The sequence below is a fragment of the Lytechinus variegatus genome, chromosome 11 (genome assembly GCF_018143015.1).
Source record: "Lytechinus variegatus isolate NC3 chromosome 11, Lvar_3.0, whole genome shotgun sequence".
Classification (NCBI taxonomy): Eukaryota; Metazoa; Echinodermata; class Echinoidea; order Temnopleuroida; family Toxopneustidae; genus Lytechinus; species Lytechinus variegatus.
The window spans coordinates 14,971,927-14,993,939 of NC_054750.1; the positions used below are offsets into that span (position 1 = coordinate 14,971,927).

Below are 22,013 nucleotides of genomic sequence, written 5' to 3' on the forward strand. Positions count from 1 at the left end.
TATCTTCCTTTTCCCTTTCTAAGCGCGAAGCGTCGATATTCCTTTCTGAAGAGGGGACAATTTAGTTATTAGACATTCATGTACATTTTATGAATGAAAATGTAATAAGCCTTATGATTGAGTGAAATTTGTTGATAGTTATTATGAGGCAAGTCAACTGGATGCTTTAAGCACTTTTGAAATTATGAATAGATTCATGAGTTGATATATTTCTAACTATTAACGCGAGCGCAAGTCGCGAGATGATTTTCTTTTGATAAACGTAATAAAAGTGATTTTAAGAAGTTTGTTACAGAATTGATATAAAGAATATTTTGAAATAAACTAAGACAATTATGTAGGCCTACTTGGCAAATCAAATAATACCAGGACACAGCACAAAAAGTTGCAAATGAAATTCACATCATATTAAAAGGACATTTTACAGAGCACTCTTGACAAAAATCAATTGTAAATTAAACAAATTAATAAAAGCTCGATGTCCAAGATGAAACATGTTTCGTATATTGATTTCAAAACTAGATAAAGCAATATTATATCAGCCTATTTAGCAAGATATGTATCTCAACGAACAGACCATGCGAGCGCGAGTGAAACTTGTTTACATTAAACTTTGAATCAGTTTCCAAGTCTTCCCTTACCTTATCTTATTCCACTGGCGTAAATCTGTGTTGATGGGTGGGGGGGGATGACTGAAATATTTTGGCATTTTTTGCAATCATGTATTTAGATATGCAAGGAATTGTCATTAATATGTCCACAGTGGTGTACCGTGGGTCACGGCATTGTGGGGGCACCAGCAAAATATTTGATTCACTGAGTGAGCGCGCGAAGGGCGCTCATTTGACAGTTATACTGACCTAATTGAGAAATTTTAAGGACAATGTCATTAAACGGATATGTATCTCACTGATCAAATAATGCGAGCGCGAAGCGCGAGCTGAATTTTTTATATTCACACCTAAAAAGGGACATTATAATCAAATTTGGTCATCACGATAGGTACCTGTCTTGTTAAATAAAGCGAGCGCGAAGCGTGAGCTGAAATTTTCGCATATTTTGACCCCAAACAGCGAGATTTTAAGGAATATATTTTAGAAATCCATTAAGAGTATGCATATCTCACCATAGTCATCTAATGCGAGTGCCAAGCGCTTGCTGATTTTATTAGAATTACATCTGAACACATGACACACTTTTTGTAGTCATTGCAATCATGATTATCATACGCATCTCACTAATCAGATACTTGCGAGCGCGAAGCGCGAGCTGAAAATTTAGACAATTTTTGATATTCAGATCAGAAGAAGGGACATTTTAAGGACTGATTTTAGAAATTCATGAAGAGCAGACATATCTCACCAATCCACTAATGCGAACGTAATCAGGGACAGGAAATGTTTCATATGTACGAAGATCTTAATATGGGGCAATCACTTTTTGAGTCATGTAAAAGAAGCATATGTCACTACATAAAACAATGATAACTCAAGTGCTAGGAAATATATTGGTTTATATTGACTTGAAAACGGGATGTTTTAGTACTTCAGGATTATATATCTCGTTAAACAGACAATGCGAGCACCAGGAACAATGGAGACGTAATGTAATGTAACATCACATAATATATTATAATGTAATATTACATTATAAATAATAATATTTTTTTTCTTTCCCACTAAGTTTCTCTTCCTTTCTCCCTCTTTTCTCATTTCCCCCCTTTTTTGGGGGGTCAGCCAGAGGGGGGGGGGGTATGTGCCCCCGTAGTTACGCCACTGTATGTAAATATGGCAAAAATACCTCCAATATTATTATTTTTCTTATCCCATGATGGTTCAATGGTTTTATTAGAGATTACATTAACAAAAATTGACTTTCCGTCTTAATCCCTTCCCAAAGACCCCAACATTGATGAAACGGAAGAAACGAGGGCTTCTCTTCAATGTTATAATAAGGGCATAAGTATTTCGTTTGGAAATGGTGAACTGGCTCTTTATTTGCATTTTATGATTCAATAATATTGTTTTATTTGTTAAGCGGTATTTTAGGAAGGATTTTTACCAATAAAGCAACAATCTCTTGTGATTTTTTTTTCATTTTCTTTCGTAAAAAGTGGGGGATGTTTGTACAAGCCACCCCCCCTCCTCGAAAAGTGGGGGGGGGGGGGGTATATCCCCCATCCCCCGGGATTTACGCCAGTGTCTTGTTCACTCGTCTCCTTCTCTTTTCTCCTTCTTTCTTCCCTCCTTTCTTTCCCCTTCTTTTCTTTTTTCCTTTCTTTTCCTGTTTTTTTTTTCGGGGGGGGGGGGGGGCCTCGGGTTTCCTCGCCCCTTAGATCCGCCTATGAAAATTGTGCAACTATACCGGACAATTAAAGTTATGAGGTCACGTTACTTTATTATTGCTTATTAGTTTTATTGCAATTACAATCACAAGCATAATCACAATTTTAAAATGTCTTTGGTAAAATTAATGGACTGAAATCAGGTAGCAAAAATGGATTAGAATGGGTGGTAATTGGGCCTTCCATTATTCATATCATTTTCCTGGGTAGGTCCAATTAATTCGTATTACATACATATTTCAATAGCACATCATATTCAATACATTTTTTAAACTTCTCTTATCTACCAAATAACAGTAAAAGAAAATCCTGCTTATCCGCATTTACATATTAATATTATAAGGGTTGAAATTTCAACACATTTCCCCCATTAACGGCACATTTTTTTTTTAATGCTACCAGCCTCAGTACTAAAATTAATAATCTAACTACGATGCTTTCATTCGAGTATGCAAAGATGAAACTACTTTTTGGTAATTCTCTAAACAAATCAATCTTAAATCATGAAGAGTTCCCAAAAGTTCGGGCATCCACTTATTGCTTCTTCTTTCACGGCAAAATGTTTCTTCTTCCTGCCGGTATTTCGCCAACAAGCCATGTTCGGTTGAATGTTTGAATCTGTAATAAAAGAAAAAAAAGTAGCAACTAACAATATTGATATTATAAGGGTTAAGAGACAACTTCAATTGAAAATAGAAATAATGGTCTGCGAAAGAGAGACTACACGTGATTAGAACGGGAAATCGCCGTGTGTTCACATCGGCGGAAATTGGACAATCTGTGATATCGCGATATCAAAGTGTCTGCTGAGTATGTCCGCTCGCTTCAGGTTAGCATCATATGAATGAATTTGGTGCTGTGACTGGCCGAACGGGTTGATTGCTCGCACTGCTGTGACTGGGAAGTGTGATGTGTGTAAAAATGAGTGTGTGAACTGTGCGGTGGGCCAGGTTAACTAAACAAATTACATTCAAGCAACAACAACAAAATTGAAGCAGATAAACTCTTGACTGATTTCCCTTCTGGCCTGGGACTTGGAAAAAAAAGGGAAAAAGGATTAACAATAACAGTCCTCAGTCCTGAAACTGGTGTCATAATGGCAGATGATAATGAATTGATGAGTGCATCAGAAATTATCGAAGGTGAGACTGAACATGCTGAAGTTTATAAAGTTGTAAAAGTTGGAAACATTCAAAATTAAATAGACCCTCATCTAGTCTAGCAGTTTGAAGAATGATGGAAATGAGTGATGGGCATTATACGGTTGCCTAATTTTCCGTTACATAGTCGTAGATCAGATTTTTGCATCGTGAACTTCAATATAATTTTTCTCATAGGCCTACAAGTGATTTAAGTTGTAGATGGCAAGAAGATCTAAAAAATGAACTGTAGTAGATAATAAACATGAATTCAAATTTATTTATATTCTCATGAGCAAGAGTGTAAAAATTAGTAAAATTTAAACAAAATATATCAATGGTATTATTTCTAAAACAGAGCAGCCTGTGATTTTCAGATTGGAAAAAAAATGATCGTGCACCATGTCAGCACACCATTCACTCGAAACACGATTCTGGGATTTGATGAGAAGGGCTAAACCTTGAGGCCATGACATAAAATTCCTTAATTCCATATTATTTTTTCACCATTTAATTTTGACTCAGATTTTTTTTAAATGAACATCTGTCTATGTAGGCCTTCATGTACAGATCTAAATGTATTGCATTTATTTGCATTGTTTTAAACAGAAAATTGATAGAATAATGCCGTATGTACATTGTATGGTACATGTACGTTCCCCCAAGTCTGCACAGTCCCCCTTGTCTGCACACACAGGTATCTGTGCACTTCTACTAGTAAAAGAAGATACGCAATAAACACCGACATTACTCAGGCAATACATAGATATCGATTGATAAATCTGACTCAAAATGGTGGGAAAACAATGAATTTAGGGCATTTCATGTGATGACCTAAAAATGCAGCCTTTCTCCTCAAAATCCCAGAATCGTGTGCAAGGTGAATGGGTTGCGCAGACATGGGGTACCATTTTTTTTATTCAATCTGAAAATGACTGACCATGGTTTTTTCCAAGAAATTCCTATATTTCTTTCAAATTTTTACGAGATGTTTGTTCCACTTATAATATTAACTGAAAGATTTTGTGAAATGAATAAAAATTTGTTTTAAATCTTAACTCGAATCGTTAGATGTGCAGACGTGGGAACCACCATCATAAAAAAAACTGCCATAGTTTAGCCATTTACTATAGTCAAAGATATTGAAAATGAGTTGTTTCAAATTTAATTGAATAAAAATCTTCATTGGGATGGGGTACATGTGTGTTGTTCAGACATCAATAACAAAATAAAGCAGACTCTAATCTGGTTTTCTTAACATGTATGAATTGATATGTTTCACACATGAATTTGTGTGACCTTTCACTTGTGTATTCGTTGATAAATAATGATATTAGTAAATTACCAGTCATCATCTGTTCTTTTTCAGGTCGTCTCTACTTTGCAACATTAAGGAACAAACCAAGGAGTACAACAAACACACACTATTTCTGTATTGATGATGAATTGCAATATGAAAAGTAAGTTTGTTTTTTTTCCTTTAAAATGTAATCAAAGTTTAATGTAATATGAAATTATTTTAGTTTAAATACTTTAAGCTGGCAATGTGACTAATATAATGAGTGCAGGAAGTCCACTAAGGCTTCTCCCCCAAAATATCAATCTGAAAAATACTGTATTTTACATGAACCTGCATAAAAAAAATATGCTTTAAGAAAAGAATGGGAACAAATATGACAAGCAAGAACTTTAGTTCATAGCTTGAACTTGCATTGAAGCTTGAACCTGCTCTTGGTCAGAGCACAGTATTGCTGTATGATTGCATTCTTGATAAAATACCATTCCACATTAAGTACTCGCATTAAATCAATTACAATTCCTAATTTCATTAAGAAGTTGGGAACTCTCATCTTTAAATATGAATTCATCAACTGAGAGACTACCAATGACAACTCCTTAAGTACATGTAATGTATGTCCAAGTCAATACAGGCTTTATAATTCTTAGTCTGGCATACTGTATGAAATTGAGGAGAAAAAAAATTAGCAACCTGTCCAAATTTTCAGCCTTCATAAACTTCAACAGGATACCCCAACCCCAGTGTACTCTAGCAATGGGAAGTAGCTAATTTAGGGTCAGCTCTCTTGGGTAAATTGTAGGTCCTATTCACTTTCTTTCAACACTGCCCACATTTCTTCCTCTCTTTTTTTTTCTCCTCTTGTCATTTGGTCTGTTCTATCCTTCAAGTAGCCTATATTCTTTCTTTCATTCAGCTCTTTTCTCTCTCTCTTACTCTCAAAATTTGTTTCAATTTCCTCTGTTTATTTTATTTGTTTTTCCTGCATTGTAGTTCTCTTTTTTTTTTATTACACAACTGTAATGTAGCCATTTAAAAGTGTTTGCCCCATATTGATCCATGTTTTCTTTTCACCCAATTTCATTTTCTCTGTATATTTGCCATGTACCATATGACCATGTACTGTGAGGCCTACATCGATCATGATTGCTGTAGCACATGATATGTAAAGTTATGGATAAATTTCTTTTGTCAAAACAAAGCAAACTTTATTTAGGGTAGTATTTTGTCACCTGTCTTCACAATTAAATCTTCAAGTCATGGCAGAACTTGAACACTTCAAATGTTTACATTTTCTGGTAGGATTTTAAACTTTTAGCACCATTGTATTTATCTGTGTAGATCCATTCTTCCCTGTTACTATTTTTCACTCCTTCAATACCCCCAAACAAGCCTATCATCTAGCTTACATAGTAATTAGTATGTACAGTATCTGGGCCCGATATGTACTTCATTGGGGGACAAAATCAATCCAAAATTATACAATTGTTTGTACAATTGATTACTGCACAGTATGTACAGTACTGTACTGTATATCTATCAAATTTTGTGCAAAAGTTACAATCGAATGCAGCTCTGGGCTCTATACTAGCAAGGCATAACGTTTGAGATATATCCCAAGGTCACATTGCATGTAATGTGTAAAGTTATTCAGAGTGCAGATCTGAATTGCAAACCAAAACTTCTGTTTGGCAAAGTTATTTGTCAAGATCTTGTTATTAGGTCACTAGATGCATTGTTAAGACAAACATTGGTTTCTCTATTTGCTTGCTTTCCTGCCAAGTATTTGCAAAGCTGTTCTCCTTTTCTTGAGGAACTTTTCATTATCTGTGACTTGACAGTATATGTTGGCAAAACATTAGCCTACTAGGCTACTACATGTATTTGACTTTGGGTTACTCTAATCTGATACATTGGCGTTTAAAGTTCCATTTACAAAAAGTAAAAGAAGTACACATCTAGCCATCTTTGTATCTTATGGATTACAGGGCTCGAATTAATCCAAGGCCATCCAAGGCCATGGCCTTAGATGCCCTCAGAAATGGCCTTGATGCCCTTTCAAATATTTGTAGACTTAAGGCCAAAATAACTGCCCTTTTTTGCTGTGGCCTTGGTGCCCTGCGGTAATCCAGTGCATGTGCCCCATTGAAAAGTGCATTTATTATTGATGCCCTTTTTTTGGTGGCCTTGGATGTCCCATAAGTGAAAACTGCCTGCCCTTTCCCTTAAGTGCCCTTTTAAAAAATGGCCTTGCCCCTTTAAATTCTTAATTCGAGCCCTGGATTATATTGTAATAGAACTACAAATTTAAAAGACCAAAGTAACTTGTAAACATAAACCATGAAAATAAAAAAACATGATACGTTGCGAGACTTTAAACTTGTAAAAAAAACCTCAGTGGCAACATTATTGTCAATATATTTGCATTTACCTTTATATTACCAGTAACTGTTAATTTTTATGTTTCATTTTGTTACAGCTTCTATGCCGATTTTGGACCATTGAACCTAGCTCTCCTGTACAGATACTGTTGTAAGCTCAACAAGAAATTAAAGGTGAGATTTTTTATCACAATCTTTAATCTACAAAAGTGAGGTGAATACCCTGTTATAGCATTCCCCGTTATTTTTAAAGGGATGAAAATGGGGAGGAGGGGGGGAGAGAAAAGAGGAATTAGACAAAAGTAGAGAGTAATAATAATTCTATATTTTCGTCTAAAAATTATCATGGAGGCCTGTATTTATGCATCTATGAAAAATTGCATAATTTCATTATGCTTGGATAAAGGTTAAAATATGACTTGCTGGTTTCATCATGAACTTTTAATGAATGAGTATGAGTGAGGATTAGTACCATAGGGTGTTCTTGGTTCAATCCAGTGAAGAATCTTCAACCTACAGTAGCCGGCCTGTACAACTGTGTTGTTGATTTACAGCTTTTCCTTGAAATTCCCAAAATGATAGCGTATACGTATGTACATGTATGGTAGGCCTTTATATACACTGATCATGTCATAGATACATGTAGACACAAGAAAAATGCCACATACTTGTAGAAGTCATGATATGCAGTTGTGCATGAGATTCAAACTTTTGAACCTCACTTTATAATATTTCCTGTCAATTACAATGTACTTTATATGAATTTGAACAACAATTGTACTTTGGTCTCAGCTTATGAAGAAAATTTGTAATGGTACAAGTATATATGCCCGCCCCCCCCATGTGATGCACATTACATTTAGTTTTGCACTGAAAAATATTGTGTATCAAGTCACAAGGGCCTGTTGCATAAACAATTTTCCCTGAAAAAAACTCTGGTAAAAAGTAAAAAGTAATAAGGCTATTCTGATTTCTGATTTCTGCCATTGACTTTAACACAGGGTAAAAACTCCGGTAAAAACAACCAGGTAAAAAGTTTTATGCAACGGGCCCAAGGTTTACATAGGAATTAGTACATTGTATGCAATGCAGAATGTACTCAAAAGGTACAAACTTAAGGGTTTGGAAGAGCGTGCCCTGAGCAAGACTGCAGGAGAGTGAGTCAAAGACAGAGAAAGAGAGATAGATATAAAGAAGGGAATAAATTGGGGGAATTGAGAAAGGTGGTTATAATATATGTAATATTGTTTCACCACAGATTTACTTCAGCAAATGTACTGTATGTACAAAATATGTGTACATTATTTCATGTTGACCAGTCCTGGCAACTTTCAGTGGATACACGTGTACATGTACATGTAGCTGCTGATAAATGATGAAAATGAATACAAATGTTGCTTTTGAAATCGTCATTATATTCTGTTGATGCATATAGTGCCTACATGTAGTACATGTAGGCCTGCATACTACTTTTGAATTTCAGTCCAAATTTGTAGATAAATTGAGCTGGAATGCTGGACATACACCAATCTCTTTGTTTTTATGTTATTTCTGAAAATTTTGAGTGGTCAATGGAATAAAGCATTTAATTACATGTTCTATTGAAAGGCACTGTACAATTGTATTTATAAGGATTCTGATTGATCAATAAAAGCTGTACAGTAGCACAGTATCTATTTGGGCCTATAATTTGTGGTGGTCAGTCAGAATCCAACATGATTAGCATTTGCAAATGAGAGAATTCCCAGTGGAACAAGGATCAGCCATGTAATGTTTATTAGACCCCTGTTACATCTGAAAGTTTCCTACCCGAGACCCGACCGAGTCCACTTGCAACCTTGACTGGATTATTGGTGGATTAGCTTCGCGAACGGACCGAGTCCGAAATGTGGTCTGTTTACATCACAGTGTTCATTCCCTCCCCTATCACCCTATCTGTACTGTTTCGAGCGGCATCCGATTGCTGACACCTTTAAAAGGCGCTCTCGATCTATCTCCGAATAATTCGCGCGCGCTAATTGAAGTTACCCGAGATTCTGAAAGAATGCTGATGATCCCAGCAGTCGTGGAAGATATGATCTACTTGAAAAGGATACGTTTAAAATGCTTCTTTTCACTCAAATCAAAGACTTTATCAATCACAATTCACATGTCGCATGCCGCAAAAACATTCGAAGAACGACGGGGCTGGGGAGGGGATAGCACGCACTATATGACGTAATTTGACAGCTGGCGAACGGACCGAGATAGGTTCGAAAGCTTGTGTGCGTTTACATCTACCAATCGGTGGACCGGGGCCGGCCCGATACCTACCCGAGACTACCTCTGGATGTGGTCTCGGGTAGGTTCGCTAAAAGGTGGCCCGAGGTAGGTTTGGGATGTTTACATCTGATTTCTTTCCGACCCGAGGTAGGCCCCGGGCCGGCCCGAGGTAGGGAATCTCTCAGATGTAACAGGGGTCTTACATGTATCTGTAAACATTGAAAGTGTAATTAGTTGGCAGTGTTCACATTGTGAAAGTGAGAGTGGTGACCTCAGGAAGATCAGTTGACTGCAATGTAGGCCTACATTTAGGCCTACTGTACAGAACTGACATAAATGTACTTTGAAATAATATTTTATGAAGATGGTTTATTATAATAGGGTCTATCTAGACTATTGACCTCTAATGACTATAGTGCCCTCCGAAGTATTAAGAGCAATTAACATATTTGTATTCAAGCAGAGTATTTGCAAGTAAGTTAATTACTAAAAAATTATAAAAGTAAAACAAACATGTACCATAGGCCTACATCAAATACATGTAGGTACATGTTAATTAGGGCACCCGGCACTTTTACATTGATTAATGTTATGGCACGAAATGTTGTAGCAGTTCCCAATTACAACCCTCAACTACCTGTTAATTTTTTATTTTGTGTCCATTATGTGCATATACATGTAGATGTCTTTCCATTTCTAAAATTCATGATCTTCCGTGTTTTGATGGGTAGTTGACATATTTGTGTTCAAGCAGAGTATTTGCAAGTAAGTTAATTACTAAAAAATTATAAAAGTAAAACAAACATGTACCATAGGCCTACATCAAATACATGTAGGTACATGTTAATTAGGGCACCCGGCACTTTTACATTGATTAATGTTATGGCACGAAATGTTGTAGCAGTTCCCAATTACAACCCTCAACTACCTGTTAATTTTTTATTTTGTGTCCATTATGTGCATATTCATGTAGATGTCTTTCCATTTCTAATTATTAAATTCATGATCTTCCGTGTTTTGATGGATAGTTGACATCCTTTTCAAATTGAAATGCCCATGATGCAAAAATAGCATCAAAGTACACACTACATGACCAAAGGTCACTTGGCCTGAGCTGTTTGTTGATTCCATATTTGTTGAGTCGACATTGCGCAGGCCTGCATGCATGTATGCTTGGTGATGCACTGAGTGCAGCACAACAATCCCAGACCTGCATGTAATCATCGTACCTGTAGGCCTACAGATGAAATCCATGTTTGCTTTGACAGTTGATATGAAAAAAAAAATGATGAAATGGGAAGTTGAGTAGTTGACCTTTATATGAGCAGGAAAAAGAGAGAGAAGCATCAATGAAAAATAATGTATAAATGATAACAGAGATATGATTATTAAGTTTTTATTTGATGTAGTATTAGTGAAACCCCTTCAGAGTTCATATTACACAAACCTATTAAAATGTGAGTTTTCTTTTGTTCTAAGAGTATTACAGTACGTAAATTTTCATCAGGCATACTGTTTGCATATTTTCTTTGCCTCTTTTTTTTCAGTCCACATCGCTCGGCCGCAAGAAGATTGTTCACTATACTTCATTTGACAGTAAAAAGAGAACCAATGCAGCCTGTCTAATAGGATGCTATTCAGTAAGTACATTGTTGTTTGGGAGTTAGAAAGATATCGTCATGGCGACTTTTTAGAATCTGGGGTTTAAGATCATTCTGGCTGTTTACAAGAATGAGCCCTAATTGATGACAATCTGAGAGAAAAAATGAAAAACCACCTGCTTATTGTACACATTGAGACATTTCAACCCGTTTCTGCCCTTATCTCCTTCCATAACCCCCTTCTCCCCCCCCCCTCTCTCTCTTATCTCTGTTTCTCCTATTCTCTTTTCATTTGTCCCTCTGCATTCAAGAATAGGTCCATGATTCAAGGCATTTATGAATCTACATATACAAATACATACAAGTTTAATACATTTTTATCATAATTAGCACTATATTGTAGTACATTAGTGCTAATTATGATAAAAATGTATTACGGGTAAACTTGTATGTCATGCATTAGACTTCTTCACTATGAAGTTTCGCATGAATGTACATGTATGTAACTTTCACATGCTACAGAAATGAGGCCTGTAGAAGTCTTGGCAAATCCTCAAATTTTGTTCAATGTGCATAAATACAAGAAACAGTTTTCCATACTACAATAACTTTTGATTTTCAGTTAGATATGAATTAAATTACAATAGCTTGAGAAAATGCCATTCAAATGTACATGTAACATTCATGTGAAAATAATGAAAGATTATACTTGTAGTTTTAAGTTGTAAAATAAAAACAAGTTTCTAGTGTTATAGTGCATTTCAACGAGTATCTACCCCCCAATTAAATGCATTAGCAGCTGCCGAGCGGAGCCCTCATACTTTAGCATGCACACCTGCAAACTTCATAGATGATGGATGCATGGTGCCAGACACTTGTTTGTATTCTATTATCCAGTAATGAGTGATTAACATTGTTCATTTACAGGTAATTTACTTGAGGAGAACCCCTGAGGAAGCTTACAGACCGCTGGTTGCTGGAACCAACCCTCCATATTTACCATTCAGGTAAAGTGTGTTATAAACATTATTCCCTTTGTACATGTAGGTGAGAAGGTGGGATGAAAGGGGATAGGGTGGGAAGGGGGGGGGGGGGGTTATAGGAAGAGAAAGAGAAATAGATATTGAAGGAGAACATGCGGAATGAGAGGGATGTAATGTTTCTTTTAATTTCAATATACTCAATACTCAATATTGCGAATATGATACACTATTGACATACAACCTGTATACTTTGCTTTAATGATATAATAATTAATATCAAGAATTTATTATTAAAAACAGCTCAAATTTAATTTCAGAGCCAAACACAATTTCCTTTTTTTTCATGCAAACTTGATTCATTTCATTGACATCTTGAATGTTCATTGACCACTCCATTGAACATAATCATTTGAATGTATACTTACTTTATAAGGATGTGAACTGAAGATTGCCTTGTTTTTAATTGATAAATGTTGTGAATTAAACCTAATCTTTCTTCTGAGACTCCTTTGATTGCTTCCAGATGTTTCATTTGTTTATTTGACAAACAAAATGAATCAATCTTTCTATTTCTGTCTTGAGTGACTTTGCCTCTGAAGTTTTCAGTTAGTAAAGTTTGCAAGAATTTATCCTCATCGTTGCTTTCTCCATCTCCTCCCCCTTCTTGACCTGCTTCTTCCTCCTCCCGCCCCCCCCCCCCCCTCCCCACTCTGCCTTTTCTCAACCTCTTTCTGCCACTTCTAGCAGTTCTACCCACTTCCTGTTGTTCCTCTCGTCCTCTTTCTTGAAACTCATTTGCTCTTTGAATACATTACAATTTATAACAATTTATAAACTTTGGGAGCCCAACGGGGCCACCAAGGCACCAAGTGTTGGCATTTACAGAATTTGGGTGGACCGACTCTCATTTTCGGTTGACCCGGCCACTGCTAATGTCGAGCCCTGCATAAAGGAAAATGATCTTTGATTATTCCTTGGTAGAAATGGTTCTTAGTTTGTACATGTAGGATTTACCTGTACATTAAAAGCAGAAAGAAGATCAAAACAAAACTACAACTTTGACGATAGCATAATATGTAGCCTGCAAGTGCTTAACTCATTTGTTCAGTTATTACCCCAAAGTTAAATATAGTGGATATCTCCTGTATTCATATCTGTTTTGCGAAGGAAATTGTTAATTACCATCTAGATCCAATATTGTTTGTTTATCAGCTATCTGTGTTTGATGCATCAGTCATGTGCTCATGGCTTTGCTTAATTTCTTCTGTCTGCTCAACAAAGTTGGTGGTTTAACTTTAATTTGAAATGGTGTATTGTGATTTTAAATATAAATTTTAAGAGCTATTTTCAGGGGGCAAAGAAGTTACGAATTCTAAAAATACCAAAAGTAGCCCTTACTCCAATTTTCAAAACTCTGGGGGTTCAATGCTATATATCGTTTGGACATAGGAATGAGGAGACATACTTGTACATGTAGGAGAAAGAATAGCCTTAATCTGTCTTAAACAGAAAACATTGATTTATTATTACCCCCTGAATTATTAAAATTATGAGTTAAATATAATATTTTGAAATGAGATGTTGGGGAAATTCGAGAAAATGTTAGGGAATTCAGATATTTAATCTTGGTTATTATAAACTCAATTTTTCTGATTTTCTGGTATTCCAGGGAATAATTTTACTTCTCAAATATGATAAGCTTTTATGGTCGTTTAAGAAAAGAAGTTTTAGTTTTATACTTCAAAGCATAGTGCAGTTGCAATGCCTTTATTTAATTGTACATTTGACTATAATGTCAGCCAAGAGGAATATGGAATCCCTATCAATTTTTTATAGCGTATTTTATGATCTAGACATGTACTCCTCGCAGTGATGAAATGTCAGTCAGTCTTGTTCAAGTTCATATATGGGGGCATTCTGGTCGTAAATTACCTGAAGCCGCAAAGTTTAAAATGCCATGTCATTCATGCACTGCCGAACTCACACGTTTGATAAACAGACACAAGCAGTCATAATCTTGGATCACACGGTAGAAAACATTTTCTCCCTTCTTGCTTTCTTTTTCATGATCATACGTATTATTTTCTGTCTCAATTTTATATACACTGTAGTTTTAATGTGTGTGAACAATCCATGCTATAGTATCACCTACAGTATTATATTATAATGATCATGCAGTATACTTTGATCATCAAACCGAGACTGTTCAGGTAGTGCTGTTAATGGTGACTGGTCCCTTCGTAATTAATTTTTAGCCCAGATATGGTCGTGACGCTAGTTTGATCACATACATGTAGAGTGGAGGGGTGAAAACAAATTGGTCTTCAAAACTGATCAGTTTCATGATGTTCTCTTTTGATGTTAATGAAGTCCGACCGAAGGTACAGTTTGTTGATATTTAGTGAGATATTTTGATCGTAAATTGTATTTTGATAGTTTTTCAGTGTATTTGTAGTAATGGAAAATGATATAATGATAATGATTATGACGGTTGTAATAGATGATCATAATTATGATTTTGATTAGGATGGTGGTGATTATGATAGTTGTAGTGGGGATGATTGTGATGATGATGATGATGATGAGGGTTATGGTGAATTGGTGATGATGGTGGTGGTGGGGGTGTTGATGATGATGATGATGGTGATGGTGATGATGTTGGTGAATGATAGTGATGGTGGTGGTGTCGATGATGAATGACAATGTAGTCGTGCTTGTGATGTGTATACGGTCAATAATGGCAGCCGTTTAGTCGTTTACATTATTATGTGACTTCTTGTAAAGATGGCCAAGGATAAACAAATTCACAAATGAAAGCATGCTATCATGTAAAATGTGAACACAGATTCAATTTGTGAGGGAATCAGGTAGGCGTGATATTGAATTGACATGATGGATGGCAATTTTGTCTGCATAGTCAGAGTAAAATGGCATTATACTCATGCCAACAGTGCAGTGTGAATGTCCTTTTGCCTTTCACATGTGACTGATATGATTGTGCAGCTTTAAACCAGTGCCTGTTTTGCACACTGCTGTGTGAGGTATTCCAATACAACTGCCCCTACTATCAGGAAGGCAGACTTGAAACAGCGTGAATTGAATGATCATGTAGAATTTGCTTTGCTGTGTTCCCTTTCTGAATTTAAATCCTAGCACTGTTGCCATTGATGTGCATGCGTAAACCATATCCATACATTACATTCTCAGAATGTGCTATCGAGTTTACAATGTTAAAAGTTTGCGCAACTTGAGACCCAAATAATGGATCATTCAACCGATTGCATTAAGAGGGGGTATGACTGTTCTTGTCAATCACTTGAAATGACAGATTTTTCCATGAACTTGGGGTGAAGAAACACTGTATTATTGAGCAAGTATTCTTGCACAAACTGACTTTAGGTGGTTTCAGACCACCTTGAAGTTTGTCAGTTCCAGGTATTCTCTGATCGGGAAATTACCCCGATCAGAAAATACCAGGTATTTTAGTAATGTGAAAGCAAACTACGCATAATTTCCCCAAAATAAAAAACCTGCTAAATAGTAGGTACATGGCGAAATTACGAGAACTTTCGCGGGGATTTTTCCAAGGTCGCAGGTATTTTGGCAATGTGAAAGCAATTTACGGGAACTTTTAGCCCAGCGTGTCATTGGGCGCAGGAACTGGGTGGCTGCTGGGCTAGTGATTTTGAATCTCGCGCCTTGCCTGCTTATCAGACCATACTGCGCATGCTCGTAACTTCAGGAACTTATCCCGAAGGGTATGTTTCGGGGTGGTGTGAATGCAGGAATAAATAATGGGTATTTTTTAGCCTAAAAAAGTTCTCGTACATTAATTTAACAGGGATTCTTTGTGATCGAGGCGGTTTGAAACCACCTAGTGTGACATTCTTCATATATGTGCAAACTGTCCTAAATCCATTAGTACAATTTCTTTATGGAATTGTGAAGTACTAATGATGTGAACACAACTTTTTTAAGCTGCTTCAAAATCATGATTCTAAAACTGAAAGAAAAACCCCTTGATATATTGGCAATGCAATCTATGAATCTATTACTTTCCATCAAAATGAAAAAAAAAGGTGTTTGTGTTGAATTATCAGACAAAATCTAGTATTGGAAAGTCACAATGGTGCACACATTTTATTACAAATACATGTTCCTTTTAGTCCTACATGGATATTGTGAGCTCAAGTTCAAAGAAGTATTCATAGATACACATACAGAATGTTAAGTTGTCATCAGTTTTGTATCTGGTGTATAAACAGCTCTTCTGAAATTGTATGTCAAGGTATTTCCAAACCAGATCCTTTTGTACAGGCATTTGGCTATCAGTTTCCAATTGAGAAAAAGATACAAATAGTTTGGAAGGTCTTCTTGCATGGTTGGGTGGTGATGAATTCATTTATATCCTTGACTTCTATTCTACTAGAGTTGGGTTACCATTGAACTTCTTTTGTTGTCTCTCTGGATCCATTATTGCAACATTATTTGAACTTGTACACATAAAAGGTTTTTGGCCTGTAATAGTTCATCAGAAGTGTTTAGCTGCCATTTGGATGGTAACACACCCACCAGGGACGGTTTCATGAATAATCTTGTCAATGGTTTTCACTGATAAATTTTCTCTGAGCCAATTAGATGCAATGGTTTTAGTTGCTCAGTGAAAAGTCCCTAATTGTTTCATAAAATGCTCCTTTGATAAAATCAGAAACTTGGCCAGCGTGAAAGCAAATCCCTGTAAGAAAATAACTGCTAATTACTAGGGCCATTTCAAAAGTACAAGAAATTACACAGGAATTTCACCACATGGTGTGGTGATATTTCAGTGTGAAAACAAATTTGAATGATTTTTTTTTATACAAGGCAAGATTATGATGAACATCTTTTTGTAAACAAATAGGGCTGACTAGTCTTGCTGGCTCAAAACTATAAAAATTTTGTTGTGGTTAAAAAAAATACCCAATTGGATCCAAAACGGCCTTGGTAAAAACCATCCCCAAAGACCCCAATGATAATGAGGCAGACCCCAACTTTAACATTCCATGTTACACATGGTACCGTGTTTACACAGTGACACGGCTCGGGGGTTCGACACGCGAGCCATGCTCAACACGGCAATTTTATGCTGTGTAAACGCGATCAGTGTGATCCGCGAGCCGTGTCGAACACGGCTTTTTTGATCCGCCAAAATCGTAGGTTTCAACCCGCGAGCCGAGTCAGACTCGGCAATTTTTTCGTGTGTAAACAGAAAGCCGTGTCGAACTCTCTTGACCAGGTCACTGCGCGCGCTTTCACTTTTGGCATTGTTGTTGTTCGCACGGACAAGATTCGATTCCGGCGGTGAATTTCCCGCGTTTAATTTGCGACATAATTCTTCTTCCGTTCAAGATCCGCGAGCCGTGTTGAACTCGCCTTTTTATATGTACGTATAAACGCGATCTCTGATCCCTTCTTCGCAGTGTTCAACCCGGCTCGCGGATTCAACACCCGAGCCGAGTCAGTGTGTAAACACGGTATCAGTTGAAAATGTATAGGGACTCCGACAGTATTTTCTGTTTACTGTAAATTCAAAATGAAAAATTCATTTTAGTTCTTTACTTTTGATGCACTGATTAGTTGAATCTACCTTTGCAAAGTGGAAGTTATCTATGTTTTTGCTGTGTACGCTATCTATGACAAAGTGGAATTTCTTTTTTAAGATCAATTTTGAAATGGAATTACATGTTTTCAGAAACAGAAAAAGGCAAAAAAAAATATTTTTATAGATGGAAAATCACTGTCCCTAAAGATTGCCATTTTGGTTTGATTTCTCCATTGATATTTCTTCATCAAAGCTTTTTAATACTCCACTGATTTCTTTCCTAATTTTGATATGGCTGACAAACCTCCAAAGGAAACAGATTTTGTTCACTTTAAAAGAAACAAAACATAGTACAGAAGTGCATTCATTGTACATGCAAAATTAATATCCTGATTATTGCTTGTATCTGGCCATAAAGGAGTGACCCAGAGTTCCCCACATGAGAGCCTCGATCTCCTCAGCCGGCCCTCCGAATTTGCTCCACTTTTGATTACGTTTTGCCGAAGGGGTAATATTGGCAAGCCATGCGGTCATCATAATTGCGAGAGCTCGTGTTGCCATGAATGCCAGGCAACAGTTAGTGACCATCTTTCGTCGCTGTGCATTTTCATATGAAGGTTTATTATGAGGATGTTCATGATGTCCATTGCCTTATCGGGTATCCTACGCTTTAATTGTGAGAAACTGACTCAACGTAAGGGAGGGAGAGATGGAGCTAGAAAAGAAAATGAGGGAAAAATAGAAATGGAGAGAAAGTATAGTGTAAACAATATCAGAAGGATGGATGATTACATCCTATAATCTATACAGTTAAAGGCAAAGTCCACCCCAATTGGTTGATTTCAATAAAGTTGGACAAAACAAATCATTTATCAAAATCAGATGTAGAAGGTTTAGATTTTAATTTAGAAATGTATATCAGGGCATTCACTTTTTTTTTAAGTAATACTAAAACTTATAAGATCTACATGTATATCCCATTTATTTCTAGGAGTCAATATGTATACTCTATTATCTTTTAATATTCAAATTGATACTGACCAAACGTGGAAAGTTGGAAATATTGTAGGTGAGGATACGTGTACTACTAGACAATGATGCTTGCTTGCACCTTGTTCTTTCTTTGTCTGTGGATTGGTCCTTGTAGAATCATCTCGTCTCCTTCTTCTTTGCTTGCTTTCCAATCAGTGATTATTTTGGGATGGTTGTTGCTAGGTGACCTTTGGAGTGTTTGGAGGGCATCTTTCATGGTCCTCCGTTTGACCAATAGAAACGGAGAGAGCTAACTTGATAACTTGATAGATACATGGACAGGTGGATGTGCCTTTGGCATACCTCCTTTTTCTCTTTTCGTTCCTTTCTTTCTTTTTCATCTTTATTGTCCCCGTCATCACTCCCTTCTCCAATCTGGTAACCTATTGTAATTCCGCAAGTGTGGAAGCCTACTAGTATTTCAGAAACAACTCTGGAATATCCCCAATATTGAGCCTAGAAATGAATTTTGATGGACAGTGTAAAGATCTAATTTATTATTTTTTATTGAATGCGCAAAGGAATTGTCAAATGAAGATTTTTTTAAATCTCGTCATATTTACCCCCCCCCCAAAAAAATGAACAAAAACCGGATATAAAGATACATATAGTGTTACAATTCACACATTCTAGTCACCTCCTTTCCGTCTCCTTTCCATTTCTTAAATGTTTGAATAGTTCAGTACATCTTGGGGTCCTTGTCAAATTCAAATGATTTGCCAAAAATGTCTTGTATGTATTAAAGAAATCCTTCATTTGATCCTTGCTTTATAGTTTACATGTATATACTACTGACATAATAGCAATTCATTTTGAAGCCAAATAATGATAATAATAAATAACGACAAGAATCCATGTTCCTCAAGCATGCAATAAGATCTCTTCTTCGAATGTTACTTTTGCAATTTAGATTTATGATGAGCCTTAAAATGATCAGGAAATCATAAGATTCAATGATCACTTGTAAATGGTCATTGTGATTCTAATTCCAAGAGGTCCCAGCTAGTTTTCCCTATATTGACCAAAGTGACAGTTTGAAAGTTGTTATTTCACTTTAATTTTAATTGCAATTTGTTATTCAATAGTTTCCTTGGGAGATAAAGGTCTGTATTTGAACCCTTGTAACCTACATGTATAATCCCAGTTCTTCCATTCCCATTCAAAAATCATGCCAATGACAATGCTTGCTCCCATTAGTAAATGGACCTGAAAATTAACCCCCAAAAGCTAGCTGAAATTTAAACTAAAATGTGGAGTTATTCAAATGAATAACCACAACATCAAATTTCATTTTCATTCCATCAATTAGCAAGGATCTGGGCCCAAATGTTGTTGATATTTATTTAAAATAGATTCAGCCATCCCCCTAAAAAAAATCAGTTCTTATGGTTCTTATTACTTGTATTTTTCTGATCCTCTACTTCTCCCTCTTGTCTCTCTTTAATTGATGTGTGTGTTTTTTCATTCCTAAAAAATGGAACTTAATGGTAATCTAGCCCCCTCCCCCCAAAAAAAAATATTTCTAAAAAAAATAAAAATGGACCAAAGTGTCGTAAATCGTGGCACAGTTTCGTACAAGTTTCGTTCAAAGCATCACATACTGTATATATGAGCTATTGTACCAGTTCTTACAAAATTCCTTGTGAAATGATTGAGATTTTAAGGAAAACCAACAGTTTTTCTGTTCATACAGTGGGTTTGGTTTCAACTTGTACAGTTCATGCATTGTCTAGAGAATACTATGGAGGAAAAAATGAGGCCTTATTGGATGACATCAAGTTCACTTTTATCGAGATCAGAAACTGACAAGACTTCTAATTGAATTGAATTGAATTGAATACTTCACACGATAACATAATACAAGAAATACATTTGATTACATAGAAAATACAAAGATAATGGCAGTATAAAATAAAAGTGAAGTAACCTGCATGAAAAGCAGAGCTTGTAATGTCTGCAGGTTCCTTACTTGCAGCGTAATATTCTCGAGTTTAGAGATACATTGCTTTCAACACTTTGTAAAGTGATTCGATATTGACATAGCGGTGAGCTTGACCCAGTGTTGGGTGGCTTTAGGAGTAATGGAATCTTCATGTTTACTTGTCTGCTCAATAATGTGGTTTCTCATGTCGGTTTCAATAGTGGCACTGAATCAAGAATATCTGGTTTAAGTAGCCGGCCTGTTCTTTTTTTTTCATACTTCTCCTTCAGCCTCCATTGTTATCCTACCTTATAAAAACATCATTTGTTCTTTAATAATGTACAGGGCTTATTGCAGTCCTTCCACCATAAATTGGTGTGACATTACATGGTATTTTTTTGTAATGCATTTCTATACAGATTTTTCATACATGCCGAAGTAGTTCAGATTACAATGTCTGTGATTATTACATGATGAATGATTTTCTTTACATCTGGAATAAAAGCCCTTTTTTGCAAAGTCATTGATTTTCCTATTGAAAATTAATCAGATGTTCAGAATTTTTTATAAAAAAGTTTATTCAACAGATTTTGTTTTGTTAAAAAAAGAGACAGATCATGATGGAAGATTATGAAGCAACACCCCTTGGATAAAAGCTGGCATATTTGTTTCGTAAGGGATACATAAACTGTTAAGGACAATCGCAACCTACCTCCATTTACGCTTGACATTTAATCTACAAATGTCTGAGAAATCACCAACATTTGTCTTCCAGGAATCCAGGGGATGATTTTTTTATCCTGGTTCATGGTGTCATCTTCAATTCTAGATAGATTCAAGGTGAAGTGGGTTATGAAAATTGGAGCTGGTACTTGGTAAAGGGACCCAAGCCTGCATTCTTTGCAAAATACACTAAAATGGTCTGTACCGGTGTGTTGGCTCAGTTGGTAGAGCGTCCGTCTCACAACTGGGAGGTCTGGGGTTCAAACCTACATGTAGGCCGTGTCAGACCAGAAGACATTAAAAGATGGGAGTTGATTTCGGCTGCCAGGCCCACGATCAATTAGGCAAAACAAATTTTCGGAGTATTTCATTTCTGATGTCTATTTCGAACAATAAAATATGGATTTTCATTTCGGAGTATCAGGGTTGAAAGGGATTTTGTATGCTTGGGTACAGCAAGTTATAGTTCTTGCTAGATGACTCTCATTACCCAGTTACAGTCACTATTTGTGATCTGTGCCTGCTAGCAATTAATTATTACAGGAATGAAATTGCACGGGGCTAGGGTGGCGATATAGCCCCCAAAATGCATAAAAGAGCCCAGGAAACCACAAAAAAAAAACACAATCATGAGACAATGTTAAAGCTTATCCTATGTTGCAGATTTAGGCAGCAAGTACTGAAAAGTAGCCGATGAAAATAAGAAAAAAAAATGCCTAAATTATCCTTTTCTTTTTGTTTTGTTTTCT

The 22,013-nt window shown here is 36.2% G+C and overlaps 1 protein-coding gene across 11 annotated transcripts in view; it reads left to right on the plus strand.

The window, feature by feature from the left end:
• Positions 1–3,176: 3,176 nt before the first annotated feature.
• LOC121424573 (dual specificity protein phosphatase CDC14AB-like) overlaps positions 3,177–22,013 on the plus strand; it is a 59,903-nt gene continuing 41,066 nt past the window's right edge. For all 11 annotated transcript variants that reach the window (XM_041620304.1, XM_041620303.1, XM_041620310.1 and 8 more), the window contains exons 1-5: positions 3,177–3,486; positions 4,853–4,943; positions 7,260–7,335; positions 10,971–11,063; positions 11,952–12,031. In XM_041620304.1, the coding sequence (XP_041476238.1) occupies positions 3,441–3,486; positions 4,853–4,943; positions 7,260–7,335; positions 10,971–11,063; positions 11,952–12,031 (386 nt within the window). In that variant the 5' untranslated portion in view covers positions 3,177–3,440. The remainder of the gene's footprint in view (positions 3,487–4,852; positions 4,944–7,259; positions 7,336–10,970; positions 11,064–11,951; positions 12,032–22,013) is intronic.